The following is a 24,635-nucleotide window of genomic DNA, read 5'->3' on the forward strand; positions in this document are numbered from 1 at the left end:
CGTGCATTAAAGGTTTTTTATAGTTTTTTCCCTTATCTTCGGAATTAGTTGAGCTCCTGTCCTTGAATATAGTAGGTCTCTGGTCTCTAGATCTCAGCCCCTGAGGTATGAATGCGCCTGCCCCTATCGGTAAAATCAATGCAGATTCACCTCGCGCCAGCATCAACTCCTGGCGGTGAGTAGCAAACAGCAATAGCACGTATTTGTTTTTGAGGCAGAAAAAAGGAGCACAAATTTGTCAAAGCAACCTAGACTGATGGCGAATGTTCATTCACACTGATATTTGTACACTTTCGACGGGTCATCAGTCAATATTCTTATGCCTACCGCTCTGCTCTCTCTGTATGCAACTTCTTAGATGTACGAACCGAACTCAAGGCGTTGATAGGCATGATGATCGTCTCCAGCAACGTACTCATATCTAAAGTTGCTTGTATGCGCTAGATCTTCTTGTTCATGATCACCCACGGCACCTTGTAGCTGTTCTAAAAAAGAAGCTGTCATATCGCTGGAAATAGCATCAGCTCCCTGTCCAATCCCTCCGCTGTCCGTTGTGTTCGCCTTCTCTTGGCCCTTCTTCTCTTGCTCCTCCTGATTGACTTTGTGCATCTGCATTGTCTTGCTTCGAAGTGACTCGATTTGCCTCACACGGAGTTGCCAATTAGAAATGTATTCTCCGTTGTTGCAATTATGCCATATCTGAGCAAACTTATCCGAAATTAAGATCGTATTTCTGATAAACAGGGGTAATTGTTCAGCCGAGATCAATTTGAAGTGAGTAGTTGAAAATATTCCAGGCACTCCGTGACGCCGGAATGTCTTCACCTTGAAGACTTTGGATTCCGCGTACCTTCCCGTCCGTTGTAAAGCCGTGTGAGGCGTGATCACAATATTTAGGAAATTAAACTGTGACTTGATGACATTGAAATTAAAGGCATGTCCAGACTCGTCGAAGAAGATATTCACATGATTGTTTCCAATGTGTCTCTTCTTAAGTGCATGATACTTATCGGTAGCCACATTAGGCATTAGCGTAGTAACATGGAATACCGTTTGCGAGATGGTGTCGCTCGAAATGTATGCGTATTTTCCATCGCTGCCTCCTTCTTTGTCTAATCCTCCGACGTAAACCGAGTCCGACTCTTGTAACTTGATGAGCTTACCGAGATGATCTAGGAATCGATGGTAGCTGATTGATCCAGTGTTATTATCGAATATATCCTTCTCATCTTTCTGATTGGGACCAATATAAATTATACCGGCCTTATGAAATGACACAACTGGTATTCTGTCAAGCGCTCCAATAGCTCTCTCGGTGACCGCATCGTCTAGTAATGGTATTGGCTTCACTTGCTTGTCAACGTCTAAAAGGTCCACCAATTGTAACAAAAAGTAAGAGTTAAGGACCAATCTCTTGCTACCATTGGATTGCATTGTGGTTTGCAACATCAGATGGTCTAACTGTAAATTCAACACAGAGACACTTGTTGGTCTTCTTATTGTAATCTTCGAATTACCGTCGATCGTATTCGTGGTTATTGTCATGATCAGTGTACCCAAAATCCAGCTATTGGTTAGCTCATTTTGCTTGTCGCCAGAGCTTTTTGGAGGTGAAATCACCTTCAATGGTATGTCACTGCAAACAAATCTGACAATAAAGTCAGCAAAAGCTATGATTGGTTCATGCTTCACAGCGGTAGCATCATCCTGATTTGCAGCAACTAGATTTCTCATTAAGAATGGACTCAATTTTCTCCTCTCACTTAAAGAGATTGTGAGGAACAATCTTGCGATCAACTTATAAGATAAAAGCAGGAGGTATTCATTCATTATGGGTGTAATTGGTGTTATTTGAGTTGAGGCTTTCTTCTCAATCTCCGCTTCGACTCCGTGCTGCTGAAGAATGTCCACATTCACATTCCTTCCCTCACTTTGTGCCATCTTGCTCCTTAATATGGACGAGTATTGGATGTATTTGAAGGCAATAGCAAAAAAACGTTTATAGTCATCCGTTGTTAAACTCGAAGTTAACAAAGGTTGATTAGTCAAAGACATCATGAACTCCAAGGTTGGAGGACTAGCGAAAGAACTAGTGACACTTGTCTGCAACCGCGTGAGGATAGTCGTTAGAAATTTCTTTATCGAGAGTGGAATCTCATAGCAGCAGATGTTCAATATATGTATACATGGGATCGCAGTTCTTTCATAGGAACCCATGGCATATATGACAGCGTTGATTAGTTGGTCCTCGTCCGCTTTACTAAAGCTACGATGATAGCCTATCAATGACGATAGCATGCGAATGAGTGCAACCTGAAGATCCGATTTAGCAACGCTCGTGTGCTCTGTTGGGAAGTTGTGGCCACGGGGCAAGTGTAGCATTAGTTGATCATTGACAACCTTGAGCAAACCAAGTATATGGTCCTCATGATTCTCAAAAAGAGCCATATTTGAGACCTGAGAGCAGTAGTGAGCCCACACGAAGGAGTATATTTCCCAATGGTAGAAATCGGTGATGACAGTATTCACAAGGTCAAACCAGAGACTAATATCTAGAGTGATAAGCTCTTCTGCCATTTTCATTTCATTCGAGTTTTCCGGCTCCCTCACCTTGATCACAGTAAACTTATCGAGATTGTGTTTTGGGATATACTCCATAGTCTCTGGATACTCCCAGAAAGTCTTTTTGTCTTTATCGAAATTAGGGTCAGATGAGCTTCTTTTGAACGCATTGGCAAGGCCCCCCATATCAGTTACATCAGTAAAGTAAACAAACCCCTGATTTGTAACGCGAATCCTTACCAAGCTTCGAAGTAGAGCAAGCAGAGGAGAAATCAAGACTTCCTGAAGGCAATTCTTGAGAAGTTTGATGATGTAGTTATAGCACTCGACGGCTGCTTTAGGATCAGAACATGCAGAGGTTATCAAAAACTTGGACAAGGTTTTTGATAAAGGAACGAACAATATTTCACTGGGAGCTTTAGATCGTAGGTCGCTCTTTTCTGATGCAAGAGACACCTTACGCAGTGCGGACTGAAAGTAGCGACCGGACCCTATAGAGGATGTGGTTAAAATGCTCTTCTCACGTTCAAGTTTATTTGGTTTTGTGTGAAGAAGGGAAGATAAAACTTCAAAAGTCAGCTTTTGCAAGTCAAATGATGATTTTGAAAGAAAATCAAATAAGAAGTCTCCCAAAAAAAAATCAATGAATTTTTCATCACGTTCCCAAGCAATGTTTTCTAGTACATCAAGAATAATAACTCTGCCAATGTTGCCATCGCCAAAAAACTCGAGGGATTCCTCGTTGGCCTCTGCAATGGTGTTTAAAACCTTCATTTTATTATTGAGCGAAAGCTTTGGTGAATCGTTGTATAGAAATGCATGTAGGAATTTTTGACAGTTTCCTTTCCAAAAGGTATTAAGTACGGAGCACAATTTTTCCTCCCTAAAGTATTCGAGGGTAAATGCCGTTACTTTGTCACTTATGGAATTGGGATGTAGCATGAACAATTCAACCAAAGCATCTTGGGGAGCCAAGAGATCTTCTTGTTGGTACCTGGAGAGAAGTGAATCACAAATCGAGGTCCAGTTTTCAGAATCTTGTTCCGACCTGATATCCATATAGTGTAATAAGTTGAAAACTGAGCGAGATGCAGAGTACCACAGATAATACGGAAAAAGCTTTGCGAATTTTGTCTGCTTGGTGATAGATTGTGGGCGATCTTCGACATCGAAGAGTCTGCTGAACATGCTGAGGAATGCTGAGTTTATGAGATCAGACTTCGTTTCAAGAGAGTCAGTTATGCTATCATAAGCCTGGTCTATAGCAAAATATACGTCTGTCATCTTCTTCTCAGATGCGATTTGATTAAAGACATGTTCCAAGACGCTGATGGCGCCAAGAGTTGCCGCGATATTTTGGGCATTCTCATCGAGTCGCAGCTTACTGGGACTAAGGGTAGTCTCAGAATCGATAGTCGAGTAAATATCTGGAGCAGCATGATTTATAACTGAACCCAATGTATGTATGACAACTTCAAATGAATCAACGCAACACTGTTGAATGATAGTTGCTGCGGTGTCTTTGAGATGAGGATGTGATGCAAAAATAAAACAAAGGACTCTTACCACGGAGGGATAGACCTCGTCGGAGCTTGAAATCAAGACAACGCTATACTTAATAAAATTCAAGTACAGCGATATGATGGTAGAGTTTGACGTACAACAAATCAGGTTGACGATACAATCGAGAACCGAAGGTATCATATGGTCCCCTGAAAGTGAATAGTTGAATTGAATGCAGTTGGTCATAAAGTTTGTGAGATTCACCAAATTATGGAAAGTGACATCGATCGAGAACAGACGTTCCTCCTCCCCAACATAGTTTTTAGCTCTGCTGGAGAGGACCTTAAACCCGGATAGCAAAAATGACGAGAAGCTTTTGTTCTGCTCGTAAATGTATAGGTCATGAATATCTCTGCCGTCATTTGTGAGCGCTTGAAGGGCTTTAAGGAAGAGGTCAAACTCATCATCGACCTTGGACTCGGATATCACGCAAAACTTGACAATGTCAGTGTAAAACATAAGCTTGTTGCTAACTGCGTCCTCGTCTTGTCGTATACACTGAATCAAAAGATTCAATGCAGCCCTTCTCACAGTACTCTGGTTCTGTGGGTTACAGAGATCCCGTGCAAGGTACCAGACTTCTGGAATTGACGACAAGTAGTACTTCCCGAGTGCTTCTGTGATTTGGAAGGCAACATGAGCCCTACTGGAGACGCTGCCTTGTTGAAGTTGCAATAGTAGATTCTGCATATCAGCACCTCCACCCACAACTTTGGCATTGATTACCACTGGAACATTCCCCAGCGCAGGCTTTAAAGACCTTGTAATGGACTTAAGCACACTGCCAAACCCCGAGGTAGCTCGAGGTTTTGTGGCGTTGGGGTCCGACATGGATGGGTGGGATGGTGATATTTTGCACTATAGATTTCGATAAGATGCACAAAAGTGCGTAGACACCACACATCAAATATACTCATTGGCTCGCATGCGGGCGTTTGACAGATGATCGCATCTTTCATTGATCTCGAAACTATTTAAAGAAAATTAAACTAGCACCAAAATCGATAAAGTCTATAGTACCATGGCTTGCCTTTCAAGAAAGCTTTTTCTTGACGAAGCTGCTCGCGCAAGAGCTCCAAATCAGGTTCTCTGCGGCCAGTGTCAAGATCAATCTTTCTTGATGGAATCTGCAAGATCCAATTCCGTTTCCAAAGCTTGTGGCCCACGTAGAACACTACTAGGATGACTCCTCCCAAGTAAGACAAGAAGAAGTTGTAGGCGCTTGATTTCTCCCCAACTGGGAACAAGGCAATCCAAAATTGGGCGATCAAAACCAAAAGAAAAATAAGACCACCAACGTAGGAGCCTATAAGACCAGTCTGTGCCACAAACGTCAATTCGTCAGTTGACCTTCCCTGTGTTTTTAAAGCACGTCTAAATCTGATGTGGGCCCAGTTGATGCTGATCCATGATGCGATAGAGCTCAATGCTGAAATACTCATGAGCCAGTCGAATACCTCGCCTTCTTTGTTGCTGGCTGCAATAAAAGCAAGTAATGCAAAAATGTTACAGATGATGATGGCTGCCAAGGGACGGCCTGCTCTGTCTACGTAGGAGCAGAAAGATGGCGCTAATCCTTGCTCTGCCAATGATGTGAGTGTGCGAGAGGAAGCATACACCGATGTGGAAGCCACTGAGATAACGGAAATCAAAATCACCGCATTCATGACGTGAGGAAGACCATGAATTCCACCTTGCTCAATGGCGATAACGAAAGGGGAGGCAGTGACATCCACTGAGGATGCACCTAAAAGTCTATCTGAGTCGTATGGAACCAAAAAGCAAATCAATGTGAGAGACACCAAGTAGAACATCAAGATTCTCCAAAAAACTTGCTTGATAGCACGTGGTAAAGCACGTCTAGGATTTTCTGCTTCAGCAGCTGCGAGGCCAACGAGTTCAACTCCAGCATACGCAAAAGCTGCTGTGACGAATACTGATGCAACGCCTTTGAAACCATTGGCAAACGCACCCGGATTATGCCAGAACTTAGACCCGTGATGAACTCCGTTTGGAGCGCCGCCGGCAGCAAGCACGATGCTGACAATGATGAATCCTATAACTGCGGTGACTTTGATAATGGAAAAAAGAAACTCTGCTTCGCCGTATGCTCTCACACCAATCATATTTATGGAGCAGACAACAACGTAAAATATAAGAACCCAAATATCAGGATTAACCGTTGTGTTCCAGAACTTCATAGTGATGGAGCCACTGACAAGTTCCAAGGGAAGAAGAACCAAAAACTGAATGAAGTAATTCCAGCCAACGGCGAAGCCGATTGAAGGGTCAATGAATCTGCTTGCGTACAAATTGAAACCGCCACTCACAGGGAATGCTACTGAGAGCTCTCCCAAACTTTGCATGGTGGTAAAAATCGCTAAACCGGTAATTGTCCATCCGATAAGTATACCACCGGGACCTCCCGTACTTAGAGCTGACCCTGATCCAACGAAAAGTGCACTACCGATAGATGAGCCAATGGCAATCATGGTGATGTTTCTTGACTTCAACTTTCTTTGAAGAGGTGATCTGGATGTGAGAAGATTGGCTCTTTCGATATCTGAGAGATCTGGGTCTATGTCATCGTCCACGGTGACTCTTTTAAACGAGTCCTTGAAATTTTGCCATGTACCTGTCCTTCCTTCTTGTTTTGTGGAGTAGGACCGTTGGTGAATGTCACTATCGGAAAACTTCTCCATATACGACGTGCTTTCGGTCATTGTTTATGATTAGGTATTGTCAGCTTTGTCGGGATCTTTAGTAGTCAGAGAGAAGAGAAAAAAGTGACATTTCGCAGCCAATGTGATGGACAGAAAAAGAAACGAACAATATCAAGGAATTCAGCAACCACGGCTAGTAAGCTCATTCGAGCATAATGAAATCATCTCTGACCTTCTTATTATGAAATTCTACGCATACTTCTTGCTTCTTTGCTTCTTTGCTTACGCTATTGAATCCCAGTTCATTGTTGTTGTCTAAAGCACATTATGACTAACGTTTTCCTGCCTTGTCTAAAAATTAAGTCGGCTGCGAAAAACGCGAATACACATTAGGTTGGCCGCTTCATCCGGCCCTTGATGGCATCTATCCATATATCAAATCCACGAAAAAACAAAACCCACCTCCCCAAGTTATTTGTTGAAGTATCATTCTTAACCACTTTGGCCTGACGTTGGCAAAGACGTTACCGCAGTTGTAGCCTTCGCTTTCCACACCAATTCCCCACTTAATGTTCTCTCTCACATTGCATCCGTTCCAAAAGTTCCACCATTTGTGCCTTTCGCATGGGACAATTCTCAAGAGATTTTTCTTTAATGGCCCTTTGGGGCCATCGATATATTTGTGGCCCCCAATGAAGGAGTAACTTTGTCTTGGGTCGCTACTCTCGAGCTGCTTATCGCCCCAGTGACCTGTGAACGTGAGCCAGTTACCGTAGGTCACTTCTCTTCCACGGTGCTTAGCGTTGGTGTTGTTCTCTGCTGGATAAACGAACTTACCGTCGTACGTATAGCCCAAGTAGTTTCTAGTAGGGTTCCATAAAGGACCTCTGTCGGTAAAATCACACAAGATTTCGTATGGTAAATCGTGTGGGTGAGTACCCACAGAGACATAATTTGCATGAGTGCCCCGAGCAGAGAAAATGATCGGGTGCTTGGGGTCAAGCTCATATTTCTCAAGATGTTTATAGTAATAGGCCCCGCCACCGCCATGAGCAGACATCCACACGATGACAGGCTTCCCTTTATAAAATCTCACCAAAGAGTGCTCCCAGTCTCCCACGTGGTTACCGTATGGGCCCAGCCCCATCACAAACGGTCCCAAGTTGAAGGAGTAGAAATAAAACCAGAAGGCATCGACCCAGCCGTTGCCCTTGTCCACTATGATCAACGTAGCAGGAGCGTCCTTAATTTCTCCGTTCACTAAATTTGGCTTGTTCTTGATGCCCGTGATCCAGTCCGGGTCAGCGTCAAAATCCTCATCAGCTGTCAAGTACACTCCGGACATCTTCGGAAGTGAGCCCAAGTTTGTGATGTTAAGTTGACCATTTTCAGTTCCCGGAACAGTTGTGCCATTTTTAAATTCAGCGTGGAAATGCTCTACGTATTGCTTGATGTCGTAAGGCAAGTACCGTTCTTCGGAATAAAGGTGGACAAAAGGAGCATAGTCAATCACATACTGAGGGATCTCTCCCTCCTTCAACGAACGTTCGTGGCTCTTGGGTTTCTTCAAAATCGGAGGCAAGTCTTTGAAACGAGTAGGCAGCTTTAATACATTCTCGACCTCGAACTTGTCCTCGTTTAGAAGGTCAACAAGGAAGCCGTTCTCCATATCCCACTTAGGGATGGCAGAAGCAAGTGAGGCGGCTGCTAGGAGCCAAGTGGCAACAAGCATAGCGAGCGATAATGTATGATGTATATTCCTTTTATCAATTTTTGAATAGAATGTTGGAAAGCGTTGGTTACTTTATATAAATTGTAGGATGTCGGGGAAAAAAAGAGTATACGATAGGAAATGTTTGTACGGTTTGTGCGAGCCACCGATAAAGGTCATGCTCGTTTCCTGCAGAAGTAATCCCACAACGGTGGGAAGGTCGGCTCGGTAGCTGGTCCTGCCTGCTCGTATAGAGAGGGTGAACGAAGCGACAAAGGAGTAAAGGAGAAAGGCGCAAAAAATTGTTGATAGTTAATGGTGGTTGAGAGAAATGTTATGCCATCAAAGAATGGGGTTTGTGGGAATATTGCTTTTTCATGGTGGAGTTTCTTTTTCTTCAGAAGACTGTGGCTGAAGGCAGGAACTCTTCCACCAAGCATCTTTGCACCCACCCCACTAACAGTTGTAACTCTTCGGAAACATATATATATAGTATTCGCCTTAAATTCGGTATTTTTGCTTAGCTCTTTGAGAGAAAATATAGATATCATTTCAAGAATGGAACTATCTGTGAAGCATTTGCAGAGTACACATACAGGTGCAGCCTATAGTTACCACGAGCCTCATCTGGCTGAAGACACCAATAAGGGTAATCGCAGTAGGGTTAAAACGGAACGTCTTGGATTACTGGTGAACTATATATTAGCCTCAACAGACATGGATCTATCAGGTTTTTCTAGGGTCAGTCTTGTGAAGCACGGTCCTAGATCGTATTAAAAGACGAAGACCTGGTCACCCAACTTGGACACAGGCTTAGCCTTAGGGTAGCCCAAGGTCTGAGCAGCCTTTTTGATGGCAGACACCATCAATGGTGGGCCACAGATCAACAAGTTAGTGTCTTCGGAGTGCTTGGGCAAGTGCTCGTCCATAATCTCAGGGGTGACAAAACCAACAGAACCCTTCCAGTTCTCTGGTGGGTTGTTCAAGACATAGTGAATGAAAAATTGATCAGGGTGCTCTCTTTTCAACTCCTCCAATTCGGCCCTCAACAAAATATCCTCCTCACTGACATTGGCATACACCAAATGGATCTTGGTCTTGTCCTCAGGATTGTTCAACACGGCAGTCAAAATCTGGTACATTGGCGCAATACCAGTTCCACCTGCGACCATGCCAAACGACTTCACCATGTTAGGTGTGTAAGTGAAAAACCCCTTAGGGCCCCTGATGTTGATGTGCTCGCCAATCTTCTTGGACTCAACGTACTTAGAAATGTTACCATTCTCGTAAGTCTTGATCAACAAGTCAAACGAACCCAACTGGTCGTTGTTGGAGATGGGTGTATACGATCTAACTACCTCTTTGCCGTTGATAATGGCCGAGATAGAAATGTGCTGACCAATGGGCAAGTTCAACTTGTCAGTGGATCTGGGCAAACCAAACTTGTAAACGCACGAGTTGTGGGACACTCTGTGCTTTTCAATCAAGGGAAATTTCTTGTATTCCTGAGGCGATAATACTGGAGCGTCCTTCTTCGTTTTCTGAAGAAAATACAAGGCAATGAACGAGCCAATGATGGCGACGATCGTGGCAAACACAATCAACGGGTTAGGTTCGGAGTCAGCCATGATGAATGTTTCGTGAAGATTGGAGAAAAAGAAAGAAAAAAAGAAGAGGAAGAGGCCCTGTATTATATCGATGTCTCTCTTTGCAAACCGCGAACATTTCATGAGACATTTGGGCACAAAATGCTACCTGGGGCTGCGCGGTAGCGCCTGTTCGTAAACCTTTACCCTCTTAGGCGAATCTTACCAGGTGGCCCAGTGGACTGATGAGGAGCACACAGAGATGAATTCAAGTTCGATGTTTCTTTTTAATTACAATCTCCTCAAACGTCTGCTATGAGATTCCTCGTGAAGATAAGTAGTGTAGTTTTTGCGACTCGGCCTTGCGCACATCCGCCTGTCCATGTGAGCAGACATGTGAAGAGCTCCCGCACCTTAATTTCTTTTGCAACCGTTAAGTCGCGCCCCGTTGAGCCTTCACTCAGTGGCCATCCTCATCATCGTCTCCCAACGCCTTTACATTGAACTGGGCACTTATGTCCCACCTGGACCCTTTGGCATTGATGCTCACGTACTTTACAAATTTCAACACCGAAGGGTCTCTCACCATAAGACATAAGGTATTCCATTTGCACTGGCTGCTGTACAAGACACTGTCATCATTTGGGTCGCCTGCTTTGTAAATTGCGGGATCGTCGTCCTCTGCCTCTCCATCAGATCCAACACCAGTAGCCATACATAACTCGTAGCCGCCAAACTCTCCCGATTCCCAATTCTTGGCGTTGATGGCAGTGGGCGTAAGCCCAAGCGTGGCTTCTAACAATAAATTGACCTCGTCATTGTGCTCGCGAGCCAACATTTTCTCGGTTGTAGTAGCCAAAATAAAGTCCTGACCAGGTCTAAACTTCCTGGCTAAAATCTGATCGCTGGTGACGACCAAGTTCGTCACGTACGTTAGCCATTTTCTGAAACTTATCGACTTCATGAACTGCATGAGCTCTAGTAGCATTTTCTCTGGTTTAGTCTGGGTGAGTCCTTTGGCTAGCTCGAAGTTGGGTAGTTCCTGAGGACCAATGTGATTGTGAAAGTTAATGCCTTTTTCCGTAAGGTCAATGTCACCCTTTCCGTCTATGTACATATATCTTTGTTTGTGTGGAGGTACGGCACATTTCCATGGGAAGTGGATTTCCTTAGAAGTCTGAGGCACCTTGTTCTCGATCTCAGTTTTTCTCAATGTTTCTTGAAGCAACAGAGCATATTCTTCCTTTAAAATTTCTTTGATTTCGACAACAGACTCTTCAACGAAGCTTTCATTAAGTCTTGCGAGTGAGGCCTTATTCAAATATGTTGGGTTCAAAAACTTACCAAGATATTCGACCTCAGTATCATCAAAAAAGTTCGACAGCAAATTCAAGCTCTCGTATTCCTTAATCTCTTCAGGGTAAAGATCATTTCTAAAAGGCTTGGGAAAGTCGAACTCTTGCAACTCCTTGCTCTGAAGCTGTTGCAACGTACTCTTGGCTTCAGTGGCCTCTTGTTCTCCAGGTATATAACCGTCCTCTCCAGGTTGCGGGATATGGAACCACCCTTGAATAGACAATCTTTGCTTGTCAACACGGACTTCTTCGACATCATGAAACGACAAACCCGGCTGAACCGTGAAGAAAGCCATTTGATTGAATTGAGGAACAAGTTTCACTTGATGATCTGTCTCTGGGACATTAGGCACCACCGCTGGAAAGAGGCGCAAACCACCTCCATAGTGCAGTTTCCAGGTGAACTTCGGATCAGGCATGTATAAGATGAAACTCACTCTTCTAGAACCAATAACGTCGTCATGAGTTAATAGGTGACAACCCTTGGTGTACGTATTAATCGACATATCAGTCTTCACACCACTTAGTTTACCACAACCCGTGACATTGGAGATGAAGTCTCTGAACTCCTCTGAGTAAATTGCAGCTCTTAATTTGTACAACGAGGGTAGCCTAGACAAATCGTTCCAGTCTAACCCGGACAAGTTTGCCAAGTCTCCAGATTGGAATACCTTGTATATATCTGTTTCTTTCTTTGTGAAGGCTATTTCTCCAAGTATTTCTGTCCTCACCGAGCGCAACAACTCGTCATTGATGAGCTCCGTGACCGTGCCCCATCTAAATGGCTGAGATTGGGAGATATCGAGTCTCAAGTTTTCTTGAAACTCCTTTTCGAAGATTTTGTTATTCAAGAAACTCACAATCTCATCGTGAGAGAAAGAATTATTGAGTTTTTTGACAACTGTTGTTTCAGTTTCCTCAGCAGGCCGTTTTTCTACTGCCATGGTTGTAAAAGTTGATAGTCAAGTTTTCAATCACTCCAACATAGTACCAGGGCATCGAAGACGAGGGCGGCCCATGCAGTCCAGATGGCATGATGAGATCGAACTGATAAAGGGCCAGGCGGGGGATAATTAATGATGAGAGAGTCATTGGGTGACTTTTGCTTCTCTGTAATGAATCATGTTTTTTCTAATGTGAATATATGGAATTTAATTTCTCTATCGATTTTCCATACCAATGTGCATTTTGCATTAGGATTGTATTTTGACGCAATATTTGCTAAAAGGATATCGTGAGCACTACTCTTAGTTACGCATAGAAAGATATTTATAATTATAAATGAAAAAAAAGAAGATATTTTTTTTTTGGCCTTTGTATGTTATCGAACTTCGTGAACCACTTTTTCTCAGGACAACTTGACAGCTCGTTGATTATATGTGGTCAATGTTAGTTCAAAATGCTCCCTTGCCCATGGTAGGGCGACAATGTCGTGATTGCCTCAGCATCGAGTTGTAATGAGCTAGAGGGTACAATGAGATGTAAGAGCTGGACAGTAAGTACAAACGGTTGAGTGAAGCTTTCAGGTCTGTTGAATTTGCTATATCATATATATATGTATGAAGATAGCTCGGAGTTTCATCGAACAACTTTCGCAGCAGGGCATTTGAAGGTCGCAAGCTGTGGGAAGGTGGAATTGCAGATGTATAGATTGATAAAAATTGTCTCAATTCTAATTCGAATTATCACTTGGGAAGCTCAATTTCGTGGTCACCTTCTATTTAATAATCAAGAAATGGGGCTCTGTCGATTTGTACTGAGCTTTTCGTTGATTAGTCGCAATGAGTGTCAATGCAACTACCGATTTAATATCGTTCACCACGGTTTTTTTTTAAATTTTTCAGTTTTAGAATTGCTCGTTTTGACCAAACTTATTGAAGTCTAGAAGGTAACCTCAGTTGCACGAAAACGGTTGCAAATCTCAGTGTGCGCCTACATAAGTCAGTTCGCAGCGATGGGCAGATTTGCAGCCGTAAACATGGCTTACTGGTCTAGCATAGAGTTGAAACACAAAATCACATAGTCTCCTTTAACTTGTGCTAAAGGAGGTTAGATTTCCTATTTTTATTCAAAAGTCTGAGTGTGGAAGGCATTCCTTAATCTTCAATCCATACTCACGTGAACGCATCTAATCAGTTATTTGCAGGACGTGAATCATCCGACACAGGACACACAGGTGCTTGACTCATTTAATAAAAATTTCATATAACCACCACTGGTGTCTAAAATCTGGTAATACAGAGAGTTTTAGGAAAAGTTTAGATGGGCTCCTCCTTACCTTCTTCAGCTGCCAGCTCGTACAACTCTGTACTTGACTTCAAATCCATTCCTCTGGGCGGCTGGATCGTTCAGAAATTTGGCGGTACATCGGTTGGAAAATTTCCAGAAAACATTGTGGAAAACATCGTGAAAGAGTATAGCAAACATAATCGTGTCGCTGTTGTTTGCTCTGCAAGATCGTCCAACACAAAAAGCGAGGGTACCACATCGAGGCTCCTCAGAGCTGCCGATTTGGCTACTGATATGGGAGACTACGAGAGTCTATTGAAGGTGATTGAAGACGATCATGCTAACAATGCAAAGGAGCAAATAAAGGATAAGAAAATTCAAGATGAGTTGGTGGAGGCCTCTAGAGCTGAAGTTGCTAGGGCCAAGGAGCTTTTGCATGCATCTCAGATCATTGGGGAAATCAGCCCTAGAACCTTGGACAGTCTTATGTCAGTAGGCGAAAAGTTGTCTTGTCTCTTTATAGCAGCATTGATGAGGGACCGTGGCCTCAATTCCGTCTATGTGGACTTGTCTCATATCATTCCAGTTGACTACGACATGACGAAAGGGTTCGACGATTCTTTCTACCAGTATTTGGTAAATGAATTGGGCAAGATCGCCTTGTCTGTTTCAGAGGATGCAATTCCTGTTTTTACAGGTTACTTTGGTGTTGTTCCCGGTGGCCTTCTAAATGGTGTAGGTCGTGGATACACTGATTTGTGTGCTGCATTGATTGCCGTTGGTGTTCTGGCCGACGAACTTCAAATATGGAAAGAGGTTGATGGTATTTTCACCGCTGATCCAAGAAAGGTACCAAGAGCCAGACTTCTTGACTCTGTCACCCCCGATGAGGCCGCTGAATTAACATACTACGGTTCAGAAGTTATTCATCCTTTTACTATGGAGCAAGTGATCAAAGCAAAAATCCCCATCAGAATCAAGAATGTGGAGAAGCCATTTGGAAAGGGTACTATAATATATCCTGACAATATAGGAAGAAGAGGCGAAGCTACACCTCCCCACCCTCCAGCTGCTTATGAGACTTTACCAAGTTCCTATATTCAATCCCAGAAAAGGAGGTCTGCAACGGCTATTACTGCCAAGCAAAACATAGTCGTTATCAACGTACATTCAAACAAGAAGACCCTATCTCACGGTTTCTTGGCTCACATCTTCACCACGCTAGATAAATATAGATTGGTGGTAGATTTGATCTCGACTTCGGAAGTTCATGTTTCAATGGCCATGCAAATTCTGAATGAAGAAGAGCACAATCTTAAAGAAGCGTTGAAGGACTTGAGAAAAATGGGTACAGTTGACGTGACCAGAGATATGACTATCGTGTCTCTCGTGGGCAAACAAATGGTTAACTTCATTGGTATTGCTGGTAACATGTTTAAAGTGCTTGCTGACGAACGTATCAATATCGAGATGATCAGTCAGGGTGCCAATGAAATCAACATTTCTGCTGTGATAAATGCTAAGGATACCATTAGAGCATTGCAGTCTATTCATGCCAAGTTGCTCGAGGGAAACTTTGGGTTTGACGAGAGTGAATCAGCTACTGACATCAGATTATCCGCCTTGAAAGCTCAGAGCTAGACAGTATTCCTAGAACTTAATACTATCAAAAAATTACAACTCATATAGAGTCAACAGAAACTATACATAGACAACAAGACTCGAATTCTAGATATCGAAATCACCAGACTCGGAATTGCGCTGACCGGAGTTCTTTGACTGTAAGTTTTTGTTTTCTTCGATTAACGATTCAAACTCACCCACCATATTTCCGAACAATTCGCTTGCTAACTTGTGGTATGCCATTTGTGCCTTGATCAATTCCAAAAGCTCCTCGAGAGGCTTGGCGTGCTCTAACACGTTTTGCATCACACTGATGCCATCTTCCACTGTATTGGCAAACTCATCTTCGGCATTCTCCATGGCAACTCTGAGTTGAGGCTCCTTCGATGGGTTAGTGCAGCTGCTCAAAGCCTGTCTAGCTAAGTCGTAGTCTATTCTCTTCTGCTCCACTTTCTTCTGAATGCTAGAGCTTTGCGAAAGCAACGATCTCAATGTTTGGCTCAAGGGCTTGTTGAACTTGGCCTTGATCAACTGGTCCTGACCGATTCTGGCATTGGCAATTTTGGTTAAGTTGCTAGAGTACAAGTCTAACGCCTTCACCAAGGGGTCCTGGTTCTTGTCTGCCGAAGACGTCAACACCGATCCATCGGTAGCACGTGCAAGCGCATGGTACAAGGTCTTTGGTGGTTTAAATTCACCAGTGTTGGAATTGATCAACGCCGCCTGAGCCTCGGCGGGCGTGGTGGCCTTGGACAAGTTCGATACTCTGTCAGTGATGTTTTTACTGAACTCAGTGAACGACTCCTGTAAATTGGTTGGGTAGTCGTACGATTCATTCTCGTAATTCTGCGTAACCTTCAACACATTTTTGTACAACTTCTCCACATTGTTACATTTTTGTGCCAATGCACGGTACTCCTCTGGCAATTGACTGATTTCGTCCACATTGACCTTTCCCATTCTCTCTTGCACCATTCTCGAGGTTCTTTGGGCGAAGGGCATGATCTCATTGTTGAACTCGGAGGTGACCTTGTCACCAAGGTCTTTCAAGTTGTTGGTAAAGCTGGCAAAGTTGAACGACATGAGAATTCTTGTTGGGAAGTTTCTTCTTAAGGTGATATCGAGGATCACTGCGTGTGTCCTTTTTCTCTTAGACGTCACTACACTCTACTCAAGGGGTCGCGTATGCACTCTTCTGGTGATGAGGCTGAGATACACCTTATCACACTATTGACTAGTTTTAAGGCGATGAAAGTTTATATTGTTTGAGAAAAAATCGTTAATCAAAATTCTAATCCTTTCTTGAAGAACTCCTCCACGGCCAGCACGAACCTCTTCGCACCTTCACGGAGTTCCAGATCTGACCCTGCGATAGCATACGTCAATCTGAAAAAGTTGCCTCTAGGTTCACTAAATGATTTATCAACAGCCATATTGAGTCCTGCTACTACCTTTACTCCAACAGCGCGTAACTTGAACAGCAATAACCTCATTTTCTCGGGCACGTTGGTACCCTCGGGAAAGTTTATGATGACACTTGTGAACATACCTGCTCGTGGATCAATGACGTTCAAGTGACCCTTTTTGTATGCCTCTGAATCAAAAAGACCTCCAAGCAAGACATTTCTTCTTTTGGTATACGCGAACCGCATCTTCAAAACCCAATTGAGCCACCCGTCCACGCCACCAAAACTCTGCTCGATTACATTGTTGACAATGAGTTGCGACGTTCCGGAGGATGAACGGGTGACAATATTCGAATATTTCGAAATCACGTCTATCACATCTTTGTGGCCCACAATGAAGCCAAGTCTAAGGCCAGGTGCGAATAGCTTGGAGAATGTCTCGATGCGAACAACTCTTCCGGATGTGTCAAGCGTGAGGTAAGAAGGTATCAAATGATGCGCCAAGTAGTCTTCGATGGTCAAAAAGTCAGAGATTTTGTGAATCACGTCAGGATCAGAGAAGGGCGGAAGAGTCAAGTAGCCATAAGGATCATCTTCGATGATGGCAAAATCGTACTTCTCAGCCAAGTTGTACACTTTCCGTCGAAATTCAATAGACTGAGTGAAACCAGTGGGATTCTGACCAGATGCGATTGTGTATAACGCTTTGGGTTTCTTTTTCCCCAACTCTGGCCTCAACTCATCCCAGTTCTCCAACAAGTTTTTTAAATATTCGAAGTCTATACCCTCACTTTTGCCAGATGTGGCGTCCAAATTCAATTTTATAGGAACAGGAATACCTCCAGCATTTTGAATATTCAACAACACGGGAGTGAAAGTAAATTCCTCAACCAAGATTACATCCCCAGGATCCAAAAAAGCATCCATTGCCTTGTTTAATCCATCACCTGCACCATTTGACACAATTGTAGTCCAATCATCATACTTAGGGGGATGCGCTCTCTTAATGAGATTTCTTGTAAATTCAAGTAATTGAGGAATACCTTCAACTTCTGAGTATTGCAAACCCCTTGACAAGTCTATGAGCTTTGGGTCATTAGTTCTCTTAGTGACCATTACATGGTTCTTCGACTCACCAGTTGTTGTCAATCTCTTCAAAGACTCCTCAACGCCAGTATCCTTGTGATTCAAATTTTCAATTGATGAATTACCCAATGGCAACAGCAAAGATTTTTGAAATGGATAATCCACCACATTGATTTGCAACAGATCAATTGGGAAGAACCCGGCATTTGGCATGCCAGCATCGAGCCATAAGGGATCGGGGTGTGGCTCGAAACCTTCTGGAGCGTTGTCGAAATTAAAAACGGAAAAATGAAGCCTTTGCCTTGCAGAGGCCCTTTTTGAAAGAAGATGTGACATAATTCGAAGGTGTGAATTGTGAGTTGTATTTAAACGTTATCGAATCCGATACTTGGCAGGAATAGATAGCTCTTCGAGGCGCACTGATAAGGGCGCGTTGTTGTACCATAATGTTGCGCAATCGCTATGGTTAAACGCGGAATTAATTGCGAAATCAGTCAGCACATATGGCTTCTCGTGTAGAATTAAGTGATTACAACATATCTTCGTCCATTATGTCGTCTCCAAAATAGGATTCTTTAGTGCAAGCTTTGTACTCGTCAATGGTTTGTCGAACGCTTTCCTTGCACTCTTCAAATGCATCTAAGACTTCTTGTCTCTCAGAGGCATCGTTTGATGCGGTATAGAAATTTATGTAAGCAGCTCGCTTTGCAAGCAAATCGTACTGTTTCACAGTTTTTCCGAATAGATGTACAATTGAAGTGTTGTTCGAAATCTGTATTCCACTCAATCGTTTGCTCTTCGGCTTGGTGAAAGTGGACTGTTTTCCATTCACAACGCCTATTGAGTGTGGCGCCCATGGTACAAACGACACGCGCTGCTGGGCCTTTATTATACCTCTTCTGATCTCTTTTTGGTCAAGATTGCTACCTATGACATAGTCAAGTACACTGATGTACTTGAGAGGCTCTTTGCAGCTATTAAGTTTATACTTGTCATTAAGGAGCTCAAGAATAATGTCATATTCATTCAAGCTGACGTAGTTCTGGGCTGGTACGACACCAGGGATGTTTGAGTAAGGAGCAATTGATGACAGGAGAAATTTGAGCTCTGGCGTCGGAACCACTGTCGAGATAATTGATTCATAGGAGCTGTACATGTAGCTTGGAAACCTTAGTGGGTTTGTGATCCCAGCGGCGACATATGATATGAGCTTATTGGCACCTTCGAAGGCAGTTGAGCAGTTTAAATTCTTTTCCAAGCCAGACCCGATGAACATGTTGCCCAACGTGTTTAGCGAATCATTGTCGAACACGAATGTAGCATCACCGAAGTCAATAAGCCTCCGTAGGGTAAGCATGGTATTATAGGGCTGAACAACCACGTCCGAAGTCTTTTCATTTGAAGGAAACACAGAGAAGGTGCTAGCAATTTTTTTGCTGCCGTACCTGTCATTCAAAAGCTCAAGCAACAAGCTGCCCACCCCCGAGCCCGTGCCTCCAGCAACGCTATGCATAAGCTGGAAAGCAGAACAATTATCGCACTTATCCAATTCTCTATCTATCAAGTTCGTGAGTTCTTCTTCATGATTTCTTCCATACGCATAGCCGTGTTGCCAATTGTTAGCTGCACCACTTCCAGTTTCACTAAGGTGCACATTTCTTGGATTGAACATCGGAAGCTTCGCAGTGGCTTTTGTCACCACTGAGGGCTCTAAATCTATTAGGATCGATCTGGGAGTATACTTATTCTGCTCACTGAGGGTGAAGAACGACTCCAAAACGTCTTCACGTTGAGAGGGGGGTTTTTGGGAAAATGCTTGGCTATCTGTTTCAAAAGCAAGTTCGTCACTTTTGTAGGGCTGGGGCGTTCCATCTGGAGCTAGCCCGAAGTCTAGAGCCATTTGATTCCAGTACTCTAAACCAACTTGATTCCCGCATTGGCCAACTTGGAGGGTAATCACTTCACTGCTTATTAGCAATTTGCCTTTTAATGAACTGGATTAATCAATGAGAAACACGTACCCTGGCATACTTTCTTCGATGAGGTGCTAGTAGAACTACGCGGTGATGTTTTGAATTTGGCGCGCACTAGTAGTAGCTACGCGGAGGAAAGTACGTAGAGGGGAGATCGTACGGTGATACACGAAAGGACCTTAACCGAGATTCTTGATTAATAAGCCAAAAAAAAAAAAAAAAAAAAATGGAAGCTATAAAGCATTTCACTTTTGGAAAATAAAAAGAAAATGGACGAGACAGGAATCGAACCAGTGACCTTTTGCTTGCAAGGCAAACGCGCTACCAACTACGCCACACGCCCGGGTTTCCTCTTTTAGAGTTAGCAAAAAAATTATCGAATAGAACCCATAAGCTAATTAGCTCCTGCACATTGACTCCTACTTAAATACAGGTTAAATTTTTTTGAACACAAGCCTTTCTACAATGAGACTAGCAGAAAAGAAAGAGAAAAAAAAAAGGAATAAAAGAAGCAATACCAGACCTAGGACATGATACTATTATACATTTTTGAAGCTTATCGATGATTGTAGGTTGTCTTTCACTCAATTATTTGTTTGAATGTTGCTCACCAAGAGCTAAATTTCCAAAAAGTTGTCACATGACTTCATGCAGCGTACAAATTTAGTCCATTCTTACTGTACACAGAGGAGATTCTTATGTAAGGTGATTGGCTCTAGTTCTGAAGCTGATAACAGGTTTGTGACAACATGGTCTGGTTTACTTCAGCCTGGGGGCTACGGTAAAAAAAAGATCACATGTAACGATATCGTCTCTTACGTGCTTCAGCTCGTGATCTTCCAATGCCCGCGACACCACCAACTATCCGGCATATACGCTGCTCTCACAAGTATAAATTCAGTTGATCGCGCTCATCCTTGGAAGTTTTCTTTTTTTTTCTTCATACTTACCTTGAGACATTGCAAGAGATCAAGTAGTCTTGCTTTCGCGGCACCTTGTTTGCATTGCACAGCGCTGCAAGGAGCTGTTGCCAACTTGTCCACTAAAGAGGCTGGCGTGCATTTCCCGAGTGGTTTGTCTTCGGATGGACTGCTTTGATTGGAGATGGTGGGTCGGCTTCCGGGCAAGTGTGGGTCTTTCAATTTTTGATTTCACCCCTCTCATACGAGCTAGAATTTATTCAGTTCGTGTATTTGTCTTTAGGGTTTCCAAGTCTTGGGATTTGCACACTTTAAAGATCAAAGTCATCTCTAATGTGACAGAAATGGACCAAGTCTTTCTTTTCATGGATAAAATCATGTCGAGGTGAGGATTCGTGGCACTCAAACTGAATGTTCAATGCTAGAATCCTGAAACCTCTTGACGAGAATCGATGCAAAACAGCTTTTTTGGCATCTATACTGCCTGAAGCCCTGTTTTTCGTGCTATCATGAATATATGGAGTGCATAAGTAGTCATGATATCTCAAAATTTTTATTGATTGCTACAAATCTCTGTTTCATTCTGTGCCATATAGATTTCTGTGAGAAAACCCACTCAACAGGTTCCGGTCCTATAGTGTAGTGGTATCACCTCGGATTCTGATTCCGGTAACCTGGGTTCGAACCCCAGTGGGACCTTTTTTTTGTTTTTACTTCATCCACATCATTTATTCAAAAGGCTTGCTTCTCTTACCCATTTTGTTTTTGGTTTTCTTCATTCTCAGTGCTGTACTACAATATACTTTGCTTGCATTGTCACGTCAATTAGCTTGAATGTATGATATGAAGTTCTCGCCAAAGAGGATAGATTGAGCTAATTGAGCAAAGTCTCTGCACTTTTTCGCTTTCATTACTCTGCTTACGGATATCGATACTCGATTGCCTCTCGATGTTTACAACAAAAGAGCCATGATTATGGTGATTTCATGGAAACCATTTGCGGTATTTCTTGTTGAGGAAGACAATTCAATGCAAATATTGCTCGATCTATCGCTAATTTAGATTTTGCTTTCAGGAGTGAGCCAATCTAGATTTTCTTCCGAATCATCTTCCCCTTGAGGCAATAGCATAGCTGAAAATAGAATCAGAGGTACCACCGGAGCGACTACCGAACGTAGGAATGAATTTTCGCCTAATTAGGTGCGAATAGTAATCTACCAAATACGGAAATTTTTTGTAACTCCACATGAAGACTACAAATTTAGACTTTTCTTAAAACTCATTTATTTTTGAGCAACTATGACGACGTTATCCTATGAAAAAAGTAAAATAAAAATGACCGGAATCAACAAAGAGAATTTAGAAGAAAAATCGAAAAGAATTTAGGTAAAAGAAAAAGAAGTGCTCGCAGAGCACATGGTATATGCTTTTGGGAAATTAGCACCTAACGATTCAGATAAGTGGGGAGTCTTTCAAGGATAAGTCTTCAATCGTTGCTCAGCGTAACGCAATTATACTGAACTTAAACATTTTTTTTTTCAAGTTTTGCCATGTTGTAGTGGTGAAAACGAAGAACGAGCAAACTCCACTTAGTAGTTGTAAGATCTTCTTCTTCTTCTCTTCTTGCATCCAGTTGGAACACTGGTACCAGTAGCAGTGAAGGTTGGAAGAGTAGTAGTGACAGTGGACTGGGTAGTAAGACCGGTTGGGGTACCGGAAATGGTGGAACCACCACACTGGCCGAACAAGGCAGCCAAGGCATTGAAAATGACAGTCTTCAAAGTCTCGAGGTTGAAGAACTCCTTGAACAACGATGTCACCAAACCAGACTGAGCAATAGCCTTGATGATAGCAGTGATGTCAATGAGGTCCTCGTCCCACAACTTCTTGATCAAGTCAACACCGTACTCCAAGAATTGAGGGTCGACAAGCAAAGCTCTGACGACAGAAGAAGCCAAACCAGAGTTGGCCAAAGACTCCAACAAGTTGTTCACAATTCCATCGGGGTCGTATCTCTTCATCATCATCTCGTGCTCCTCGTCGCTTCTCTTCACCTGTGGTGGGAGGGCGTACTCCTCATCATCGGCGAATCTCTTGACGTTAGGATCACCACCATTGAGCTTATCCTGAATCTTGTCAATCAAGTTAGAAATCTCCTGCAAGGCCAATTTGAAGATGTCCTCGTAGAAAGTACAGTCGTTAAGAAGATCCCTGATAACTCTGACAGCCAAGCCAGACTCGTTCAAAGCAGTGAACAAAGTGTTCAAAGAGATGATACCAGATCTGATGATGGCAATGACAGCTTGTGTTACAATTGGCTGAAGGTTCTTGTTGTCAATCAAACCCTGAATGATCTTTGGAGCAAGACCAGTCTGGTTGATGGCAGCCAAAATCTGAGTGACAAGTGCGTACTCTCTGGCCTGAAGCTCAACAGGGTCGGCGATCTCAGATCTCTTCACCTGAAACTCCTGGATAGAAGCAGAAAGCTCGTTAAGCTTGTCCTCCTGTCTCTTGGAAAGACCGGTCTCGGATGGGCCAAAGTTGGCTGGAGCAGCTTGGACCGAAGAGATCAAGGCAAGAGCGAAAGTAGCAGAGACGGTTTGAACCTTCATTGTGTAACGATATGTGGATTAATATGAGCTGATGGGAAGCCACGAATAGTAAGCAAGAAGGAAGAAAGAAAAGGAAGAGAAAGAACGCCAGCCCCGGTTGGGAATTCCATACTTATATGTGAACAGGAGGAGAGAAAGGGCCCCGAGAGCCAGTGCCAAACTAGGAAAATAGTTAAAAGAAGCAGGTATGCATCCAAAGACTCAAATGAGTATTATACCGGGAGTAGTTAACTGCACACATTTGGTTTGGAAAGGGTAATGGAAGCCCATCAATGGGTGCAAATTAACTATGATCATTTCCGCATCGGGAAATTCTTTAGCAAGCTGGGCTGCACACAATAGTAGATCGCTGCACCCAATTTCTATGAGACTTTACTAACATTAGCCAAATGCGCACTCTCCAACCATGACATTACCCTTTTAGGTTAAGACCTTGAAATATAGCTATTCCTCGACTAGGTAATCTCCTCTTGTACTGTTGCAATAATTAGATATTTCTCACCAAGTAATGCCGGTTGACGCTGTCGGTGCCCAGAACGATTATTCTAGGCCAAGCTATTTGTGAATCCAGGCACAACTTGAAGAACTTATTTCTTAACATGGTAAAGCTTCTTGTACATATTGTAGGAACCGAGAAACACAACATAAACAAACGTATTCGGAATAGTGTAGCCAATTTCCTCGTCTAGTTCTCTACCTTCACCGGTTTGAGTAACATGGGCCCCGGACCTCGTGCTTCCACCAAGCTTTGCCTGGCTAAGGCATGAAAGTGTACGTTCTTGGTAGACCTGGCTTTCGCGGCCGAGCCACTTATTTACTTTCAGGCTTAGATTTTTGACGAGATGTGTGTTCCTTAAAAGTGTAATAGTTGAACACAATCATCTGTTGAAGAAATTTGGAGGATTCAGAGCTATGGTATCAGGGCGTTGCTATGAAAATTTAGTATAAGTATACCCGTGAAAATAGTGCTATCCATCGAAAGAGTATTCACTGCTGGAAAAAGAAGAAAAAAATGGTTGAAGCCGCCATTGAAATTACTTAATTATTGAAATGTTAAGGGCTTGTTCGGACAACTTTTACACTAGACATTTTACCTCAATGTAGCGCAAACCACATGAGAACACTATTCAAGTAAGAGTGCCAGATATCATACTTGAATGAGACTCAAGTTAGAGTGTGAATGGACTGTGAGTGAATGCACTTGTACATGGTGTCGACGATAGGTGACTACAGCTTTGGGGCACAATTAAGGGCACACGAGTGGAACTCAGGCTACCCATCAAATTTATTTCCTTTGTTGAGAAAAAGGACTCTAGTCGAATCAAAGTCATAACCTCCTCTTTATA

The 24,635-nt window shown here is 43.0% G+C and overlaps 10 protein-coding genes and 2 non-coding genes across 12 annotated transcripts; 2 read left to right on the forward strand and 10 right to left on the reverse strand. All coding sequences in view use genetic code 12, as the record gives it.

The window, feature by feature from the left end:
* Window positions 1-354: 354 nt before the first annotated feature.
* On the reverse strand, window positions 355-4,956 carry TSC2 (Tsc2p; the record flags this gene model as incomplete). Its single annotated transcript, XM_029035279.2, has 1 exon — window positions 355-4,956. The coding sequence occupies one exon, from the start codon at window positions 4,954-4,956 to the stop codon at window positions 355-357; it is 4,602 nt and encodes a 1,533-aa protein (XP_028890521.2).
* A 158-nt stretch (window positions 4,957-5,114) lies between these two features.
* On the reverse strand, window positions 5,115-6,848 carry GAP5 (Gap5p; the record flags this gene model as incomplete). Its single annotated transcript, XM_029035280.1, has 1 exon — window positions 5,115-6,848. One exon carries the CDS (start codon window positions 6,846-6,848, stop codon window positions 5,115-5,117), a length of 1,734 nt encoding a protein of 577 aa, XP_028890522.1.
* A 364-nt stretch (window positions 6,849-7,212) lies between these two features.
* Window positions 7,213-8,520, reverse strand: CJI96_0001751 (uncharacterized protein; the record flags this gene model as incomplete). Its single annotated transcript, XM_029035281.1, has 1 exon — window positions 7,213-8,520. The coding sequence occupies one exon, from the start codon at window positions 8,518-8,520 to the stop codon at window positions 7,213-7,215; it is 1,308 nt and encodes a 435-aa protein (XP_028890523.1).
* A 752-nt stretch (window positions 8,521-9,272) lies between these two features.
* On the reverse strand, window positions 9,273-10,127 carry CBR1 (cytochrome-b5 reductase; the record flags this gene model as incomplete). Its single annotated transcript, XM_029035282.2, has 1 exon — window positions 9,273-10,127. One exon carries the CDS (start codon window positions 10,125-10,127, stop codon window positions 9,273-9,275), a length of 855 nt encoding a protein of 284 aa, XP_028890524.2.
* A 418-nt stretch (window positions 10,128-10,545) lies between these two features.
* On the reverse strand, window positions 10,546-12,384 carry OFD1 (oxidative DNA demethylase; the record flags this gene model as incomplete). The annotated part of the gene is made up of 1 exon (XM_029035283.2): window positions 10,546-12,384. One exon carries the CDS (start codon window positions 12,382-12,384, stop codon window positions 10,546-10,548), a length of 1,839 nt encoding a protein of 612 aa, XP_028890525.2.
* Window positions 12,385-13,702: 1,318 nt separating this feature from the next.
* Window positions 13,703-15,310, forward strand: HOM3 (aspartate kinase; the record flags this gene model as incomplete). Its single annotated transcript, XM_029035284.1, has 1 exon — window positions 13,703-15,310. The coding sequence occupies one exon, from the start codon at window positions 13,703-13,705 to the stop codon at window positions 15,308-15,310; it is 1,608 nt and encodes a 535-aa protein (XP_028890526.1).
* An 87-nt stretch (window positions 15,311-15,397) lies between these two features.
* Window positions 15,398-16,375, reverse strand: GVP36 (Gvp36p; the record flags this gene model as incomplete). The annotated part of the gene is made up of 1 exon (XM_029035285.1): window positions 15,398-16,375. One exon carries the CDS (start codon window positions 16,373-16,375, stop codon window positions 15,398-15,400), a length of 978 nt encoding a protein of 325 aa, XP_028890527.1.
* Window positions 16,376-16,575: 200 nt separating this feature from the next.
* On the reverse strand, window positions 16,576-18,120 carry ARO9 (aromatic-amino-acid:2-oxoglutarate transaminase; the record flags this gene model as incomplete). The annotated part of the gene is made up of 1 exon (XM_029035286.2): window positions 16,576-18,120. One exon carries the CDS (start codon window positions 18,118-18,120, stop codon window positions 16,576-16,578), a length of 1,545 nt encoding a protein of 514 aa, XP_028890528.2.
* Window positions 18,121-18,313: 193 nt separating this feature from the next.
* TUB4 (gamma-tubulin) lies at window positions 18,314-19,813 on the reverse strand (the record flags this gene model as incomplete). Its single annotated transcript, XM_029035287.1, has 2 exons — window positions 18,314-19,748; window positions 19,806-19,813. 2 exons carry the CDS (start codon window positions 19,811-19,813, stop codon window positions 18,314-18,316), a joined length of 1,443 nt encoding a protein of 480 aa, XP_028890529.1.
* A 214-nt stretch (window positions 19,814-20,027) lies between these two features.
* Window positions 20,028-20,100, reverse strand: CJI96_0001758. Its single transcript has one exon. It is a non-coding gene; the product is annotated as a tRNA-Ala (tRNA).
* A 1,205-nt stretch (window positions 20,101-21,305) lies between these two features.
* On the forward strand, window positions 21,306-21,376 carry CJI96_0001759. Its single transcript has one exon. It is a non-coding gene; the product is annotated as a tRNA-Gln (tRNA).
* An 890-nt stretch (window positions 21,377-22,266) lies between these two features.
* CJI96_0001760 (uncharacterized protein) lies at window positions 22,267-23,289 on the reverse strand (the record flags this gene model as incomplete). The annotated part of the gene is made up of 1 exon (XM_029035288.1): window positions 22,267-23,289. The coding sequence occupies one exon, from the start codon at window positions 23,287-23,289 to the stop codon at window positions 22,267-22,269; it is 1,023 nt and encodes a 340-aa protein (XP_028890530.1).
* Between the last annotated feature and the right edge of the window lie 1,346 nt (window positions 23,290-24,635).

Source organism: Candidozyma auris, chromosome 2 (genome assembly GCF_003013715.1).
Source record: "Candidozyma auris chromosome 2, complete sequence".
In the NCBI taxonomy this organism is placed as follows: Eukaryota; Fungi; Ascomycota; class Pichiomycetes; order Serinales; family Metschnikowiaceae; genus Candidozyma; species Candidozyma auris.